The 17,945-nt window shown below is 39.8% G+C and overlaps 1 protein-coding gene across 3 annotated transcripts in view; it reads left to right on the forward strand.

Annotated features, from left to right (window-relative positions):
• Positions 1 to 1,256: 1,256 nt before the first annotated feature.
• Grm1 (glutamate metabotropic receptor 1) overlaps positions 1,257 to 17,945 on the forward strand; it is a 386,914-nt gene continuing 370,225 nt past the window's right edge. For 2 of the 3 annotated variants that reach the window (XM_075949025.1, XM_075949032.1), the window contains exons 1-2: positions 1,276 to 1,390; positions 2,743 to 3,768. In XM_075949025.1, the coding sequence (XP_075805140.1) occupies positions 3,069 to 3,768 (700 nt within the window). In that variant the 5' untranslated portion in view covers positions 1,276 to 1,390; positions 2,743 to 3,068. Of the gene's footprint in view, positions 1,391 to 2,742; positions 3,769 to 17,945 lie in introns of all 3 variants that reach the window. The other variant, XM_075949016.1, reaches the window with a different exon arrangement.

Below are 17,945 nucleotides of genomic sequence, written 5' to 3' on the forward strand. Positions count from 1 at the left end.
TACTATGGGCACTATGAAAAATTCAGCTTTCTCTTCTGAAAATTCAAACAGAATGAGTTTGCACTGTATATAGAGACTGAAACTTATATGTTCCTCCTTCCCTTGAGTAAATGCGTGTTTTTTCCCCCAGAACTGAGAAGTGAGACTTTTTACTCTGTAGAGTACATACTTGCTTCAGTTCATTCTTTGTGGGAAAGGCTGTCAGAAGAATCCTTTTTAGGTTGCTGAAGAAAACAGTTCAGAAATGTCTGACACTTGAGGAAAATAAAAAACAAAAACCAGAACACGGAGTCTATTTGTTCTTGACTGGACGCATTTCCCTTTCCAACTTCTGACGGAACATACAGTTGAAGATATAGTTCCATATGGCTCATCTCCTTGGTCCTGACAGCTTTCCTAATACCAAGATGAGGTGAACAAGGTGATGATCAAGGGCCCCAAAACAGGCTGGTTTCTGCTCCAAAGAGATTTAACTAAGTGTGGAAAGCCTCCATGTCGTTTGTTTTTGCCTCTAAAAAAGCCTGGACTCATTCTGTTCAGCCTTCCTGCTCCAAGAGGAATGTGATTTAAACTTCCAGTCTTCATGCTGGAAAATGCGACACTGTGAGACCTGTCGCGAAGGTGCTGGCAGTCTGGGAGGAATTCAGATAAGTGTTTTTCACTCCAGTGTTTTCATATGACCTCTTGTTCTCAATTTAGATCCATCTTGACCTGGAAAAGGTGGGTGTGATGTCCAGTCTACATTTGACTCATCCTGCTTTAGGGTGTGTATGCTCCTCCTTTCCCTTGTCCCGCCCTGTGGAACCGCTTTCCATCTTCATTGCAACCTGCCAACAGAGCCTTCTCCGGCGATATAGACACATATTGCACACATTGCTTTTGTGAGTGTGGACCTCATTTCCAGAGGGAAAAAAATATGTGAGTCCTTGGGTTAAATGCAAAGAAAGCTAATCACCCCAAAGGAGACCAGGAGCTCCTTACTCCTCTGGCTAGAAATTACTGAATCCCCATGTGTCTGATAACCTCTTTAAAGTCTGTCAGATAGATAGACAACACAGCAGTGGAGAAATTGACAGTTTCTGCATTTCTTTGGCTTCTCCTCCTCCTCTATCAAATGTCTAGTTTTTATACATTAGATATTAGACAAACCTTGGGTGACCTGCTTTTTTTTCTTTTCTTCTTCTTCGTTTTCTTTCTTTTTTTTTTGAGTTTGCTTCCCTCCCCCATTTTTATTTCCCTTGCGGTAAAATAGTGCCGAAGAAAGAGGGCACTAGTGTACAGCCCAGATCGCATCCTTGCACCGTCTGGATTAGAGCTGAGGTGTCTGCGAACCGAGGGCGGCTGCAGTCCTCTGACCTGGGGACCAATAGCTCTGTCTACCCGGACTCAGGTAGGTCTTGAGTACACACCCCAAACTGGCTCAGGTGAGCGGATATCTTCCCGCGGTGAAGCCCACCCCAGAGGAAGGTACTGTTCTATCTATCGGATTTTTTTCTGGATCCAGGAGGATCTTCGTTTATTTATCTCTTTCAGTCGTGCCTGTCTGAGAAGCGGTGGGGAGCGGTGGGAGTCTGGCTAGATTCCTCCCTCTTTTGTGCCTTGCCTCCGGTCTTTTCATTCCCAGCCTGCTCCCGCAGCCCCCTTTTCATCTTGACTCTCACCTTGAGAAAGGGGAGGGACTAGAGAGGGAGCCAACTTCAGCCCCGCAGGTGCCTCTACCGTACCCAAAGCAGTTGGATTGAAGTCCTGCAGAACAGGCAAGCGAAGAGAATGAGGGTGGAGAGATACTGGGGAGATGTGTGTGTGTGTGTGTGTGTGTGTGTGTGTGTGTGTGTGTGTGTGTGTGAAGAAGGCGATGGAAGAGCGAAGGGAGGTCAAGGATTTTCAGTGCGCCGGTCATTATAGCATCTTTGCAGACAAGGAAAGGTGTTTTCGGTTAGCTCCGAGCGCTGTCCAGCGTTCTGACCGCGTTGTGGCTCAGGGTGCTGTGCCAAAGGCGACCCCCTCATGCCCAGCTCTTTCTTCCTTTTCTTACAGCGATGCAAAGCCCCAAAAGCTCCGGTACATAGGCGGATGCAAGATACCCACCTCCTGTCCAAACCTATCTCAAAAAACAAGTTATCTATTGCGCTCCTTCTACCGTAAGCCTCATGTCTTAAGGGGTGCAACATAACAAACCCCAAGACAAGGAGACTACCAGGCGTTGCCTTAGTAACTAATATGGCTTTTTCACAAGCTGTCGCATTTACATTTACTACTAAAATTGTATGTCAGGGTCTCTTCAACCCTTAAGTGTTAAAGTAAAAAGAGCTTCCATTGTTTGCGTTGTTTCTCTTTTAAACAGCGCTTCTACCTTGCGAAGAGTTCCCAAATTTTCTTCTGGGAAAAAGTTGATCTTTTCAAATCCGGGAAAGTTCTTAGGTTGAAGGATTTAGCTCCTCCCTCTTTCCCCTCTCCCTCCCCTTGCCTCCCCCCTTCACCTGAGAAAGCTCAGTCGGTTAGGAGGAACAGTGAAGAGACCTGAGGCGAGAGGAGGGGGCGGGTCAGCAGGGCTCTGCAGCTCTCAGGACCCCGGTTGCGAGCGAGCAGGGCACAGCACTTCCATCACTGACCAGACCTGCCTCCCTAGCTATTTCTGAAGGATGTGTTGGGGTGAAGTGGACGGGACAATAATTAGTATCACAGACCCCAGAGTTTAAACACAATTCCTCCGATGACCCGGCATTGCCTCTCTTCTTTCAGTGATCAGAGCCCAGCTCGTTGTCACTAACACGCCGCGCATTGCACACCTGATCTACACACCTTCGGGCACCAGTGAAAAACCGCAACTTGATTTCCTCTAAGCACGCCCCCAGGGTGTGGGAGCGGTCGCGGAGGACCAGCAGGAGGAAGCGGAGGGGAGAGAGGCGGTGGTGGAGGCTGGAGAAAGCGTTGAAACAGCTGTGTTGGCCAAAGGCACTAAGCTTACAAAGGCAGCGGCGGACGTCTGGGTGGTTCGCACTGGGAACCTGCAGAAAGGACCGGCGTGGGAACTCGGCTGGCCCGCGGTGTACCGCGTCTTCGCCACAATGATCCGGCTCCTCTTGGTTTTCTTCCCAATGATCTATTTGGAGATGTCCATTTTGCCCAGAATTCCCGACAGAAAAGTATTGCTGGTGAGTGCCTCGTCTCAGCGCTCCGTGGCCAGGATGGACGGAGATGTCATCATTGGAGCCCTCTTCTCGGTCCATCACCAACCTCCAGCAGAGAAGGTACCCGAAAGGAAGTGTGGGGAGATTAGAGAACAGTATGGTATCCAGAGGGTGGAGGCCATGTTCCACACGTTGGATAAGATCAATGCGGACCCGGTGCTCCTGCCCAACATCACCCTGGGCAGTGAGATCCGAGACTCCTGCTGGCACTCTTCCGTGGCCCTGGAACAGAGCATCGAGTTCATCAGAGACTCTCTGATTTCCATCCGAGATGAGAAGGATGGGTTGAACCGCTGCCTGCCAGATGGCCAGACCCTCCCCCCAGGCAGGACTAAGAAACCTATTGCTGGAGTGATCGGCCCTGGCTCCAGCTCTGTGGCCATTCAAGTCCAGAATCTTCTCCAGCTGTTCGATATCCCACAGATCGCCTATTCTGCCACAAGCATAGACCTGAGCGACAAAACTTTGTACAAATACTTCCTAAGGGTGGTCCCTTCTGACACTTTGCAGGCAAGGGCGATGCTTGACATAGTCAAGCGTTACAATTGGACCTATGTCTCCGCAGTCCACACAGAAGGTAGGCACTATATTTGGGAAAGAAAACTACCAAGATAGTCAAGGAATTATATGGTTCTTGCCCAGAAACGTAGTGTACGTGATCTCTGTTTATTTCTAGCACAGCGGGAAGCTGACTTTACCCTTCTCAGTGCACGCCCACCTAGGCATTGCCTTTTTATCTTCCTTTCTTGGTAATTACAGTGCAGTAAAACGGTATTCGAGAGTGTTTTGGGGAGCAGAAAAGATATGAAAACAGCATGCAAAGGTGTCCAGCTATAGATCTGACTTACAGATCATAAGGTGGCTTACCCTCAGAGTTTGTGTTTGCATTTGGTAGGCTTACTGGCCCAAGGTAAAGGTACTGGATTTCCTATCAATGAGTGGTCCATGGTTTTCCAAGCTTAATGAGCTAATCAACGTGAATAATTCACACCTATGCACACCCCACTCCCCGTCTTCTCCTGTGGATTTGAAGCGTGAGCTTGTGAGTTTTCTCTTGTCTTAAACATCTGAAGGTATGCTCCATTGTCCTTTGGTGGTGTGCCTACTCTTACACACAAAACTTCCCTGGGAATGGAGTATTCATTCATCTTCCTCAGCCTATCAGAAAGACACACTTGAAATTCTGGAAACCTTACATACAAAAGAAAATATCTTAAATATTTGTTTATTTTATCTTATTTCTTGTGCCAAAATCATGCACCCTCCCACTAAAAAATTACTTTGTTTTTATGAGAAATGGTGCTGATCATAACTTGGAGTTGAGTTTGGCTTTATAGTCTTCAACATCATGACCTTGCTCTTCGGAATTTAAAGAGAGACCAGTGATAAATCACCAACGAAAGGACAGAAGGTATCAGATTTAAAATGGCTTTTGAAAAATGAAGTAGTCTGACCTGAGGTTAAAGTTTTGGGTTGTTTTTTCAGAATATTATAGATGTGAATTCTTGGAGACTCCTTACATAAAAGATCTTCTTTACTACAGTCACTGAAGCTTAGATGAAGTTTCAGCTAAAATGAGAATTTTTAGGATCGTTGATTCTAACTTCCCCTAGAGGGCTTATAAGGAAATAGAGCACCTGGCTATAAATTAACTTCTAAGACAACAATTCACAAGTATTTATCTGAAGTGTACAAATGACTGAAAAGAATTGAAGTAATATTTTAAAATCAAAATTTTCTTTCACTGAAAGAAAAGATATAAACTTGGTTTCATCTGAAAATGCTCAATATTCAGTCACCTTAGTGGTTGTTGGCTTTAGTTGATGTGAACAGATGTATCAATAAAGAAAGCAGAGTTTTCCCAACATACCAAAGTAATGTAGATTTAAACAGAATTTCAGACTTGACTGGTGGAAAAAAGAAACAGAAACTTCCCTGTTTCCTGACTCTTGCTCCCAAACCTTGGCTTTCAGCGATGTCATTTCACCTCTTCTGAACACAGACTCATTGTTCTTTAAACTACAATTTTAAATTTGGCAGTTAATTCTTTACATTTTAAGGTTTAAATGCTAATTTACTAGATTCTACTATGACAGATTCTTCTAGTGCCTAGGTACCCCCTTCTGAAAGCACAAGTTAAAACGTGTGGACTATCAGACCTGGAGAGATAATGAACAAGGAAATGCAAAACCTAGATTGATGGTAATTTATTTGAATATTTAACATTTTTCCTCTATTGACCTTAGTAATTGGTCACCATTATCAGAAGTATGATTTCTTTCTTCAGGAGAGAGATATAATTCGTCATTTTAATGGTAGCTTTATTTCCCACATTTTATTATGTTTCATTTGGAGGAGGAAGACAATAGGAGAGCCTTCTCTTTTAAATATGGTTTTCAAAAGCATTGTGTCACTAAAATAACTGCTAATCATGTTTTTTTTTTTCCCCTGACAAGACAAAAAAATCATGCTTTGAAAATGTATTGGTTTGCTAGTTTATTTTTAGGAGATGCCTACCTTGATTTTACCCGTATATTAGCTTGGGTTGTTTTGTTCCTTTTCTGTCTTTTGATTACTGTTGTATAGCAAGGATGGTGACTCCACACTGGAATTAATTCCAGGCTACATCTTGCTCACAGAGCATCCTCACTTAGATACACTATCTTTCTTCTTTTTAATGGTAATTGGTTTCTCCTTTTATAACACATTTTACCTGTGAAAATCAAATTGCTTTTATATTCTTCGAACTCCAAAAAAAAAAAAATGTTGTATGAGCTCCTTTGAGTCAGCACCAACTGTAAATTTATTTTTTCCTGAGGCTCTGCCCTCTGTTTCTCAGGGACTGTGGTGTACTTCCTTGGCTCACATAGCAAGTTTACTGCTTTCAGACCGACAGGGTCACCTCCTGGTGACAGCTTCCTGTGAAGAAGCTGTGAAGACCACATACCAGGGCTGTCTCTGCCATCTGGGCACTATTCAGCAAGAGAGACTGGTGGTCTCAATATGTGAATTTGGATCGTAGAAAATCTGTGGCCTCTAGTGACTTTTATTTTACCCCACCTTTTCAAACCAGCCACTATGTGGTCAATTTACCCCTATTTTTATTTTTTTTAAATCAGGGACATGTCTAGTATAGTTCACATCACAAGTGACTACACTCGTGTACCTTAATTTCTGTAACAATTTTGATGACTTGAAATGTCTGTTCACTGTTCACATTGTTTTATATTGTTATTTCTTTCTTCCACTTTGAAACAACCCCTGAGATACATTCTCTTTTGTTTTTTAAATTAGAATTGAGTAGTTACATTCTTTCACACGGTTTTCCATGTGAAATAGAGCTTCCATTCTTTGTACTGAACTCTCCAGGACAACTGTCAGTTTAGCAGACAAGAGAGAAAAGGTGCACAAAAAAAAGTTCCTTCAGCAGAGGCTCCAGAAACTGTTCCTCGACTGCTTTTGAACGCTGTGAGACTAAAGAGGAAGAAGGATATTGAAGCGATAGACCCCTACCACGTACCAATGAAATTCAAATCCACTCTGGGCGCTCACTTGAAATGAGTGTCTTTAAATATGCTAAGCTCAGAGTACTAAAATAGCCACTTCTAAGAAGACGATCTCCGCCAAGGACATTTTATTCCCTTCTTCTGATGAAACAGAGATTGCTGGGCAAAAGTCAAATCAATCATTCCGAAAGGTTCTGCAAACCAACTTTTAAAAGTGACAATTTCAGGTGATTAAATCCAAAGCTTTGAGAAAGTTCATTAACGTGGTTTTTGAGTTTGGAGCTTTAACAAGTTTTCTTTAGGGTTGGATTTATTTCTTTTCTTAGGACTTTTGGGTTTGTCCAGGTAGGCAGACAAGCAGTGGCTTTAACGATGATGTTTCCATTCTGCAAATATCCACCTTAAATTAAGGTGACTTCTTGAATAGTTAAATGTCATTTTGGTGACATCTCTCTTAACATGTGCTTATATTTAATATGTAATTGACTCTTTTTTTAAAAAAATTTTTTCTTTCTTAAAAACATTTTTCCATTTGACATAAAAACAATTTAAAATTTCATGGTATCAGAGGAAAATCCTTTTAAGCCATAGATACACAAGTTAAGCATTCCTCACAAAATTACATATACTAACTTCTACTTGAGGGTGCCTATTAATATAGTTCCTGTCCATTTTTGTTATCTTCCCTTTATTGTCTTGTTGCAATCTATTTCACAGGGAATTCTATTATGAATTCTTCTATTTTACCATATAGCAAGGAATAGTAGTGTCTTGAAAAATTCTTTAGACCAGCACATGAAAGATGCCAATGCTAACACCATTCTTCTCTTATTCAAGCTCTAGACTGTTTAACTGTGGTAAGTATTCTAATGAGATGAATTAAGAGTTAATTTCAGAGGTAGAAGTGCACACAATTCAGTCTATTTTCAAAACTCCTGCAACTGATGACCTGACGTTTCCAGCATTTTTCCCTTACTGACTAAGAGTCATTTGATACTGTCAGGTCTTTCTTCTAGCTGACACTTGTCACCATGAATCCTCTCCCCACCAGTTCATTTACTCACCTTTTGTTTTCCTCAAGCAGATCTGACACAAATTAACATCTCAAAAATCTCCTACAATCCTTGAGTATTTCAATTTTTGTGACTATTACTACTATTATATACAAGAACAAATATGTGATGCTTTCCATTTATGTACAAATTTATTTTTCTTAAATCTGTCTTGGTAACCTAGAACTCCATGCTGGGACTTTACTTGGGCATTCCAGCTCTATGTGATTAGGTCATAATAACATATACTAAAACCTGAATAAAATATCAGGTGTAAAGCCTTGTACCCCTTCATCACTGGACTAGTTCTTGGATTCTGTTGGCATTCACTTAATACAGTGTGAATTGTCCTAGAAGAACATCCTTCCATTCCAAACCGTACCACCTGGTAGGTGCATAGGTAATAACTATGTGTAGTTTAAGCGAAGCGTCATTGCAACAAATATTGAATTACACATGAACACTAGCTGCATACAATCTGTAAAATTTTTGAAGGAGGTTATCAGGTAGTTTATAGTCTAAAAAGGGTAGAATTGATCACATGTGAAATAATCAACAGACAGACACTAATTATTGCAGCTTAGACATTTGGAAACACAAGTTTATAAATGTTTAGGAAACACTAGAAGATAATACTTTTTAGTATAATTATTATCTGGAGACAAGGGAATTTTCATTCAGATTTTATTTGGGAATATAACATTTCTGAAAGGTAGGTACAGAGGGTGTAATGTCTTAGAGTTGTGAGTCTGGGCCAGGAACTAAAACTAAGGACAGAAGTGGATTCTTCATGAATTCCTTGAGTCTTTATGAACACGAAGGACAAGTAATGGAAGGTCTTTCTGTGTGTTTAAGTTTAGGTTTTAGTTTAGGTTTCAAGAAAAGCACATCCAAGCCAAATTCAACCTGATTCAAAGACTTCTGACTTGAATCTGTCATTAGCAAGAGAAAGGTGGGAAAGAAAGACAGGAAGACACTTAATTTGTGACTTATTAAAAGTATTTGGATCAAGGTAGAACCTTGTTATCATATAATTCACTCACCTTTATATTTTATGCTTGTTTGTTAGCTTCTTCAAACTCCAACCTCTGTGTTTAATGCATCTACAAGGTGATGTTTGAAAACTATGCTATTTAATTTCCTAATTCCTACTAAAGAAAGTGACATTTTCTTTGAATATACAAAGTAATCATAAATATGAGGTATTACTTTGTGTCTGGATATAGTTTATAAAAGCATTTATTTTTTAACACAAACTGTTCTGGGCTGATACCTTTGAATGTGTGTCTTAATTTTCTTTTATTTTAGCTATATTTATCAAACCCATTCTCTAAGTGCTGGCTTTAATTGTCAACTTGACACAGCCTAGAGTCCTCTGAGAGAAAAGCCTCCATTGAAGAATTGCCTAGGTTATACTGGCCTGTATTCATGCCTGTAGGAACCGTCTTGAGTATTAACGGATGTGGGAGAGGTCCCCACACAGGAACTGTCTTGAGTATTAACGGATGTGGGAGAGGTCCCCATACAGAGGGGAGGGGAATAATTCTTAGTTCAAACTATTCTGAATTATACATTAGAAGCAATATCTCACTAAAATTGTCAATTTTCATAGAAAGTAAAATTGAAATAACAGACTAAAGGTAGGATATAAAGCCTTGTCAAAATGATCTCTGTTTCATCCATCTGAGAGTTATCATCGGACCTTGAATTTACATAGAGATATTTGCTTCTTTCATATATTCAACAATTTTAAAAGTATTGACACTTTGAATTTTAACTTACAGGATTTTTTGTCATTTTTACCAGGATATTTGCTTTTTTAACCTGTAAGTACTATTATGCCAAATACAATAGTAATGTTTTTATGAAAATAATTTATTGATTCAAGAAGAAACGTGGTGCTATGAAGTGCTCGTGTATTGATTTTAGGATTTCCCCTTTATCCAACTTTGTGACCAATAGGTTACTGATTCAGAGCAACATGGATAATTAGATACCAATTCCTTAAACAATTCAGGTAAAATCCCTAGTGCTTAGTGAAACAACCTAATTTAAGGAGCATAAATTTTCAGTTACTAAATAACCATTCTTTTTCTTTTAATGTCAGACTCCCATAGTGTCCTGACTGACTTAAAACAATGCCCTGACTTCAACCTTCTAAGGGATAGGAGAATAGTCACCACATCTGGCTTATTTCCTCTCTAATGAAATTTGCTAATGAATACATGAGCCAACTATAAAATCACATACTTTCCTGGGTTTAGGATCATAACAATACGAATAAGAACTGTTATTATTACTGCTACCATTATTGTCATCAAGAGTTTCAAACTCTTAGAAGAACTAGAAAGAAATAAGTAGCTACAGATCTTTGGATTTTTTAAAAGAACATTTGATTAATTTCTAAAACAGATTCTCAAAGGACTATGGAAAATACTATATGTATCCCAGTTTTCTTTGTAATCTAAGAATGATGCTTAGTGTTACGTTACTGACTTTACAGCAGTATTCTATAAAACAAAGAGCTGGCATACATATCTACAATTCAGTTGCCTTTGTTAAACTTCTACCAGAGACATGAAATCTCTGCTCATGCGTATTGAACAAGTACAAGAAATCAGTTAATAGTATCTTATTCTTGACCCCAAACCTAGAAACTGAAGATGAAATGAACTTCATGGTTAAAAGTACAGAATTTGGCATAGTTTTCACAAAAACTTTTTCATGTTTCAAATAAGTAAACTAGAGCCACACAGTAATATAAAATGGCACACACAAGACCATGACATTCATTGTTAGCAAAGCCAGTTGTAATTAAGATTTGCATTAGACATTTTATTAAACCCATGTTTATTTGAAGCTTACATAACCCATCCTTGTAGACTGTCTACATCTGATTTACTCCAGCTTCATTGTACCCAACTATGTGGTTGTAATCCAGCAGCTCCTGGGAGATGCCTCTCTGTCCTGCAAACTCGTGCTTACAGCTGAGTGTTATCCTGTCAATGCCAACTCTTGTTTTAGTTTTGGATGACTGTCACATACATTGGCACAATCCTTATCTTTGTTGTTAGTTGATGTCAACTCCATGTCCTTTGCCTTCCTTCCATCCACCCTCTTGCTCTGACCACATTCTGACGGTTTGGTATTTTAAAGCATGTTCTGCTCTTGATCTTGAACTTGCAAATAACAGAAAGTCTTGAACAACACAGTGTCCTTTCCAACTTCTTTTGTTCCCAAGCTTCTTTCTTTAACCTTCCACATGCTCAAGGACGGTCTGAATCACGTTATTATTATTATTATTATTTTTTACTTAATCTGGCTTTGGTTTTCCATCTGAACAACTCTACATGGTTTATGTGCTTGCTAACCATTTTGAAGATGGGCCATCTTATGTCATTATCACAGAGAAAGGAAATTTCAATTCTGAGTAGTTATTTCATATAACTACAAATTTTGAGGGAATTAGAAATCAATCACTACTTTTTCATTCATTAGGAATAAAAGGTGCAAAGAAAATTCCCTAAGTTTATTGTGCTGATGAACGACAGTAGCGCTAATAGAATGTTACATGTCATTATTGTTATCAGGTTCCCTACTAACTAAAATTAAGAGTGTCTTAGCATAGTTAAATCTGTGTGGAGGGATTATGGGGTATTTGGGGTGTGGGGTGTCAAAATAAAGAAGAGTGAGGTATATCTTGATGATTTGCTAACATTGATTAGCACACCCCATGCTATCTTTTTAATAATAATCATATCTACTGAGAGTATGCCCTTAGTCAATGGGTTTCACAGCTCTTATCAAACCCCAGCTAGTTTTCCTTGTTGTCTGACCATATTATTTTTTGAGAAGTGTCGTCAGGCTGGCCAGGAATTTTTGAACTCAAGCAATCCTCTGATTACTGTCTCTTAAAAAGCTTAGTACCTGCCATATTTCATACCTTTTGTGTTTAAAGGGAAGGGGAAAAAAGCAGTAAGCAAATTGTCTCCATCTAGAGAAGATGAGAAGTGGTAATGAGTAGAAACACTGATAAAGATTACAGGGAGACCCCAAAGAACTCAAAGAGTTGCTAATTATGGGGCATATGGACTTGAGAAGGGAAGAAAAGCCATGGTCATGATGACGTGCACTCACGAAGCCAAGGAATCCAGACTCAGACTCTATTTTGTATGAATGTTAAACCTATGAAACGTTTCAGACAGAGAGAAACTATGAAGGTGTTTTTGATTTAGAAAATGGTGCTTTGAAAGCTTTAGAGAGTACAGAATATGAAAAGGACTCAAGGAAGCTATGAAACCAGACAAGAAGACATGTCTGGTTGGAGCATGTGGTACAGAAAAAAAAATTTAGTTAATGTATCAATTTAGTTGTGAGGTATTGAGAGTTTCACTAAAAGAAGTGAACAGACTTGTCAGATGTAGATTAGGTACATTGGGATTTAGTGCCTGAGAGGTTCTGAGAGTCAAAGTGAAAGAAGTCTAGAATGAGTCCGAGCATGGCATTTTGTGCAGCTACGTGTGAAATAAATGAAAAAGCACAGTTTTAGACTGGCTAAGTCATATGTGTTTATGGGAAAGTGAAGTCAGTAGATTCTATATCCCGACTATCTGGAAAAAGAGGTGGATTGGAGTCTTGTTCAGCAGACACTAAGGATAAACCAACAACGTATGGTTAGACTGCCAATAGAGAAGTAAAAGCAGAAGACAGTCAAGGGAATTTTTTGGGGAAAATAAGAATGAATAAAAGAATCTAGGAAAGTAGTAGGAGAAAAATCAAGAACCAGAAAAGCTAGGCATTGTGGAAGCCAAAGAAAAAGAGAATTGGCTATAAATAGGGCCAACAGGAAAGGGGTGGTGAAAACAGTATCCTCTACTTGTATTATCTTAATTCTTGGATGCTACTAGAACAAAGTACCTGGTCATTTATGAACATCATTAAGTAACTAACTACCTCATTTCTTTCTTTCTTTTTAGATAAGGACTTACTATATAGCCCTTGATGGCCTAGAACTTACTATGTAGACAAGGAAGACCATGAACTCACAGAGATCCACTTGCCCCTTAAAGGATTAAAGGAATGTATCACAATGCCTGACCTTAAACAACATAAATTAATTTTCATAATTAAGTCTTGTTAAGAGGACAGACCCTCATAACTTTTACACTTCCCCAAAGGCTCTACTTGAATGCCATCATGATTCTGTTTAAGCTTTACTAAACATAAGTTCAGCCAGGTGGTAGTGGCACACACCTTTAATCCCAGTACCCTGGTGGTAGAGGCAGGCAGATCTCTGTGAGTTCAAGGCCAGCCTGGTCTACAAGAGCTTGTTCCAAGACAGGCTCCAAAGCTACAAAGTAAAACCCTGTCTCGAAAAATCAATAAAAAAGGAAAAATAAAATAAAATAAAATTAGTGAGGTTAAGTTCAGACCACAGTAAACAGCTCTCGCTTTTGCCTAACCTCAACACTCCAGTAACCTGTGGACTTCTAAATCCACTGGCAGGGCTGAGGACAGGTTGATGAAATGCCATCTTGTTCTTAGAAAGGCCTAGAAGGGAAGGTGTAGAGCGCAATGGCAGATAGAGAGGTGCAAACTTGGACTGGAAAGAATCAGCAGTTTTAAAGGCTTCGGAAATAGAGTGACTGGGGACCAGGGGTGGGGTGGGGGATCTGAGGATAACACATGAAGTAAGGCTGCTGAGGAAGCAAGGAGAGATCTTGTGTGGCCATCTATCCATAGTCTTTCCTCTGAATGGTAGGGAAGCTAAGTTTGAGGAAGAGGAGGAAATAACTGAGATGAAATGTGATGAGCTGTGTGGACCTAATGGGAGGATAGATAGAAAAACAAAACAAAACAAACAACAACAAAAGCAAAAACCAAAACCAAGCAGTCGAATGCAAGCAGGGATCATTTTACGAGGGCTTTTCTGAGACCACAGGGCACTGTTTTGATATTTGCTCCATTGAGGTACAGTCTCAGATAAAAGAAAGGAGACTCAGATTTCCTGGTACTTCATTTTCTTGACCACCTGCTGGCCCAATGTCCCAAACATCAAAATCTTACTTTGCCTATCAGAGATCATAGCCTAGAATTCTCCTCTATGCAGCCCTTGCCAAAAGACCAGATATGGGAACTGATGTTTTCTATGTCTTCGTATTATTATTATCAGCCTATCTTCAGAAAATTAGGCTTCCAGAACATTATATACCTGACTTTGCTTAGTCTTCCTGAAGAATTGCCTTTTCTAAACTATTAATATTTCCCTTTTCTGTTTATTAAAGGTCAGGCTATAAATATAAATAACATTAATATTTTTTACATTTTTGTTGAACATATATTACTTACTGTGTTATTCAATGCCACTTGGATAAACTCCATTGCCAATAAACTTGTATGCTTTGATTCCATGAAACCATATGTTTCTGTTGAAGAGGTAACACACCATATTTTCATTGGTCATGAGAGTATCATGTTTACTACTTTTCTTTTGTGTGAGAGGAAGCTCAAAACTAAATGTTATGCTTAATCACAAAAGTAGATATAGCTTCTAGATCACCATACTTCAAAAGCATTATTCCACAATCGATTTTATAATGTAAAATGCCTCAGTTTTATTTTGCAGGGAGGCAGAAGATTAATACGTGAGTAAAGATGACCCCTGCCAGGTTCAGCTGTGAATTGTGGCTTCTGTATGCAGTGGAGTGCCAGAGGCCATGCCACACTCAGTTTGAAAGGCTAAATTTAAACAAAACTGTTCCTTTTTTTTTCCCTGTGGTTGTTTTTTTTTGGTTTTTTGTTTTTTGTTTTTCAAGAGAGGGTTTCTGAATTCCCCTTTTGATAACTCCATGAATGTAGACAATGCATTTGGATGACCCCCACCCCACCTCTTTTATCTTTCTCCAAATCCTGTTAACTTCCATTCTTCCCAAGCCTCTCACACCTTTTGTTTTACTTATTTTGAGACCCAAGGCTTAGCCAGGGATTCTCTTGTCAGAGGCCTGTGTCCTGCTCCAGTCTTTAAGTAGGTCCTGGAGACTGAACTCTAGACTTCTTGTTTGGACAAGAGGCACTTTAATGACCGAACCACCTCACAGCACAAAACTTTTCTATGTAGAAAAGTAGTCCAGGAGAGTGCTTGAGTAGTGAGCCCATAACAAGGTAGAGCCACCTTTCTGCAGATTCAGCAAACTGTCCTTCCCTGGCATAGGTTCTCTGAGCTTACATATTTCTGCCTCAGCGCGTTCTGCCTTGTTCTTGTGCTTCATGGTTAGTCCTGTGTAGGGAGCGTTCTCTTTTCCATGTGCAGCACTGAGCAGGCCCACTGTCGTCCTGGGGAATTTACAGAACTTCCTTTTCAAACCTTCTTCTCAACCTCAGGAGAGAACGGATTTGTAAAGTGCTGTTTCAGTGACTGACTCAAAGGGAAGATGCCTTTTACTGACTTCCTAACTTTCCCTGTATTTACGTGGACTTCCTGGATGGTAACACCTTATGGACTCCTGCCTTAGTCAGAGTTCTATTGCTGTGAAGAGACACCATGACCATGGCAACTCTTTTAAAGGAGAGCAATTAACTGGGGCTTGCCTAAAGTTCCGAAGTGTAGTTCATTGTCGTCATGGTGGCACATAGGCAGACATAATGCTAGAAAATTAGCTGAGAGTTCCATATCCAGATCCATGAGAAGCAGGAAGAAAGAAGGTCACTGGACGTGGCTTGAGCGTTTGAAACCTCAAAGCCCATTTCCAGCCATGCTTCCTCTAACAAGGCCTACCTCCTAATCCTTTCAAAAAGTGCCACTCCCTGGTAATCAAATACTCAAATATTTGAGACAATGGTGGCCATTCTTATTCAAACTTCTGTAAGTAGCATTTGGCCTTACTGAGGGTGTAGATAACTTGGGACCCACAATGCTATCATTTTCATCATCCTCACCTGAGCTGAGGGCAGCAGGATTTACTATTATATTATTACTATTTTGATGACACATCAAAAAGGATACTTACTAGCTCTTTATTCTGTCATAGATGGTCATTAAATTAAATCACAACAGGCAGAGGAAGAGTTTTTCATTAATGTATGCAAGAGCTGAATTACTCTTGAGGGCAGGGGGCTAGAGATGGCAAATGAAAAATTGTAAAAAGATGAGCTTTTTTCTTCCTTCTATGTTGGTGCATGCTCAGGGCAAGTTCAGTGTGTGAGATCTTTGCTCTGTGATTCTAAAGTAAAATCATACTTGAAAAGAAATTGCTTATTAAAAAATGAAAAAAATCAAGGGAGTGATTAATTTTTGAAGTGCTTATATTCTCCCTTTCAGCAGATTATTTTTAGGCTCTCAGGGTACAGAGCAAGGTACTTGCAGAATCCCCTTAAACTCTAGTGTGCTGACGGATTACCCGGAGCTCATTAAGCCCTAGATTTTGATTTGGTGGGTCTGTGGTGGACCTGAGAGTCTATTCCTTACAGGCAGCTCTCGGGCACTGGTCCATGCAATAGCACACTGTGACACAGATCCTCTGGAAGCCCTTTGCAACCATGAGCTTTTTCATAATACTATGTATGTGCTATCTCACACATTTATGAATGATTTTCTTCATTGCCGTCTATGTATCAAATGCCATAATATCTGATGACCTATGTCTCTAAATAGAAAATGTCTTCAATAATGTACGTATTCCAAAAATTATATTAAAGCTCTTTACCTAACCCTTTTTACATTCAATATTTTTTAAAAATATGGATTAGCTAATGCAAATAACTACTGCATGTGACCTTGTGGCTATTCAAGTTCCTGGATGTAGGAGATCATTCCCTGGTCAGGTGTGAACTGCTGCAGGGCAAGGTGAGGCATCAGCTTGTCACTGCTGTATTCCCGACACTCAGAGCAGTGCCCTTCACCTTGCACACACTTAGTAAGTGTTCATTAGGATTATGTCAGGAGAGCTTTGTTTCCAATGTACTTTCTACTTTAGTGTAGGGTCTGATGACGTCAGAGCTTTCATGGCTTCACATTGGTTCTTCCTGCCTAACAGCGTAAATAAGAATCCAAGAAGATGCCACGCTAACAAACCAGTTTTCAAAACCCAGAAACTTTGAAAGCATTTGAATTTTTACTGAATTCTATATGTTATTTTTCTTTTAATTTTTTTCTTCATAAAAGTCCAATATAAGAAAAAGTCCAATGAATTTCACATTTTATGGGTAAATTTCTTTTTAATATAATATTCAGCTTTAACTTTTGCATAATTACGGAAATGTTACAACATTTATTGTCAATTAAAACCCTTGGGCATTATTTTTTTTTGTATGTGGGGGTGCTCTGTATTCCCCTTAGACTTGGTACCAATGAGCAGTGAGGGGTGTGTGGTAGGGAGAACTGGCTTTCGCATCACTTCTTCCAACAGATGTCTCCATGGCTAGACAAGCCAATGAGCTCCTTCCAGTCTTCCTTTTCACCTATAGAGAGTTGGCCATACACTTTTTGCATCTTTCCTATGAGGACTCAGACGTACCACGAAGCTGTAGCAAGCATAGTTTAGTTGCATCCCCTTCTAATATGGCTTAACTATAATTTTCTCATTTTCTTCAACCTCTGCATTTTCCAGAATGCTATAAGCAACTGCCCCTGCTCAAGAGTTTTTTTTAAATGATGGATTTTATGTTGAAGGGTACACATTTCATAGTCTCTGGTTTGGAACCTTCTAGATTAGGTGACTTACAAGGAGTTGTGTATAGCTGTTATGTGAGGCGAGTGTTTTGTTTTAGACTGCCTTTGCTCTCTACACCCCATGGAGCCTCTCTGGATCATTTTGCCTTCATCCCTTCATATGTTCTGCCCACTCTCTGATTTTCCTCCTAGCTTAGTCTCTGTGGGTTGACTTAAAGGGCAAGCCTCAGCTGCATGTCAATCAGCCGCCCAGTTCACCAGTTTATTCTATAAGCACACTTCCTACTGAACATCAGGAGGTGTGTTTGGCAACAGGTCTCGAAAATGAATCCAGCTGTGTAGATTTCAATAACATTTGACAACAGGTAAATTTCTGTAATAAGTTATGCATGCATTTTGTTTTAGTCCAATAATGCTATCTATGCTTCAGATTTAATGGGCACATCACCCCATTCTTGCTATTCTTTTAGTCCAGAAGGAGAAGGAAAGGTAAGAGAGAAGAGTGAGAGAGAGGAAGAGAAAAGCAATC

Source organism: Microtus pennsylvanicus, chromosome 1 (genome assembly GCF_037038515.1).
Source record: "Microtus pennsylvanicus isolate mMicPen1 chromosome 1, mMicPen1.hap1, whole genome shotgun sequence".
NCBI classification, from domain to species: domain Eukaryota; kingdom Metazoa; phylum Chordata; class Mammalia; order Rodentia; family Cricetidae; genus Microtus; species Microtus pennsylvanicus.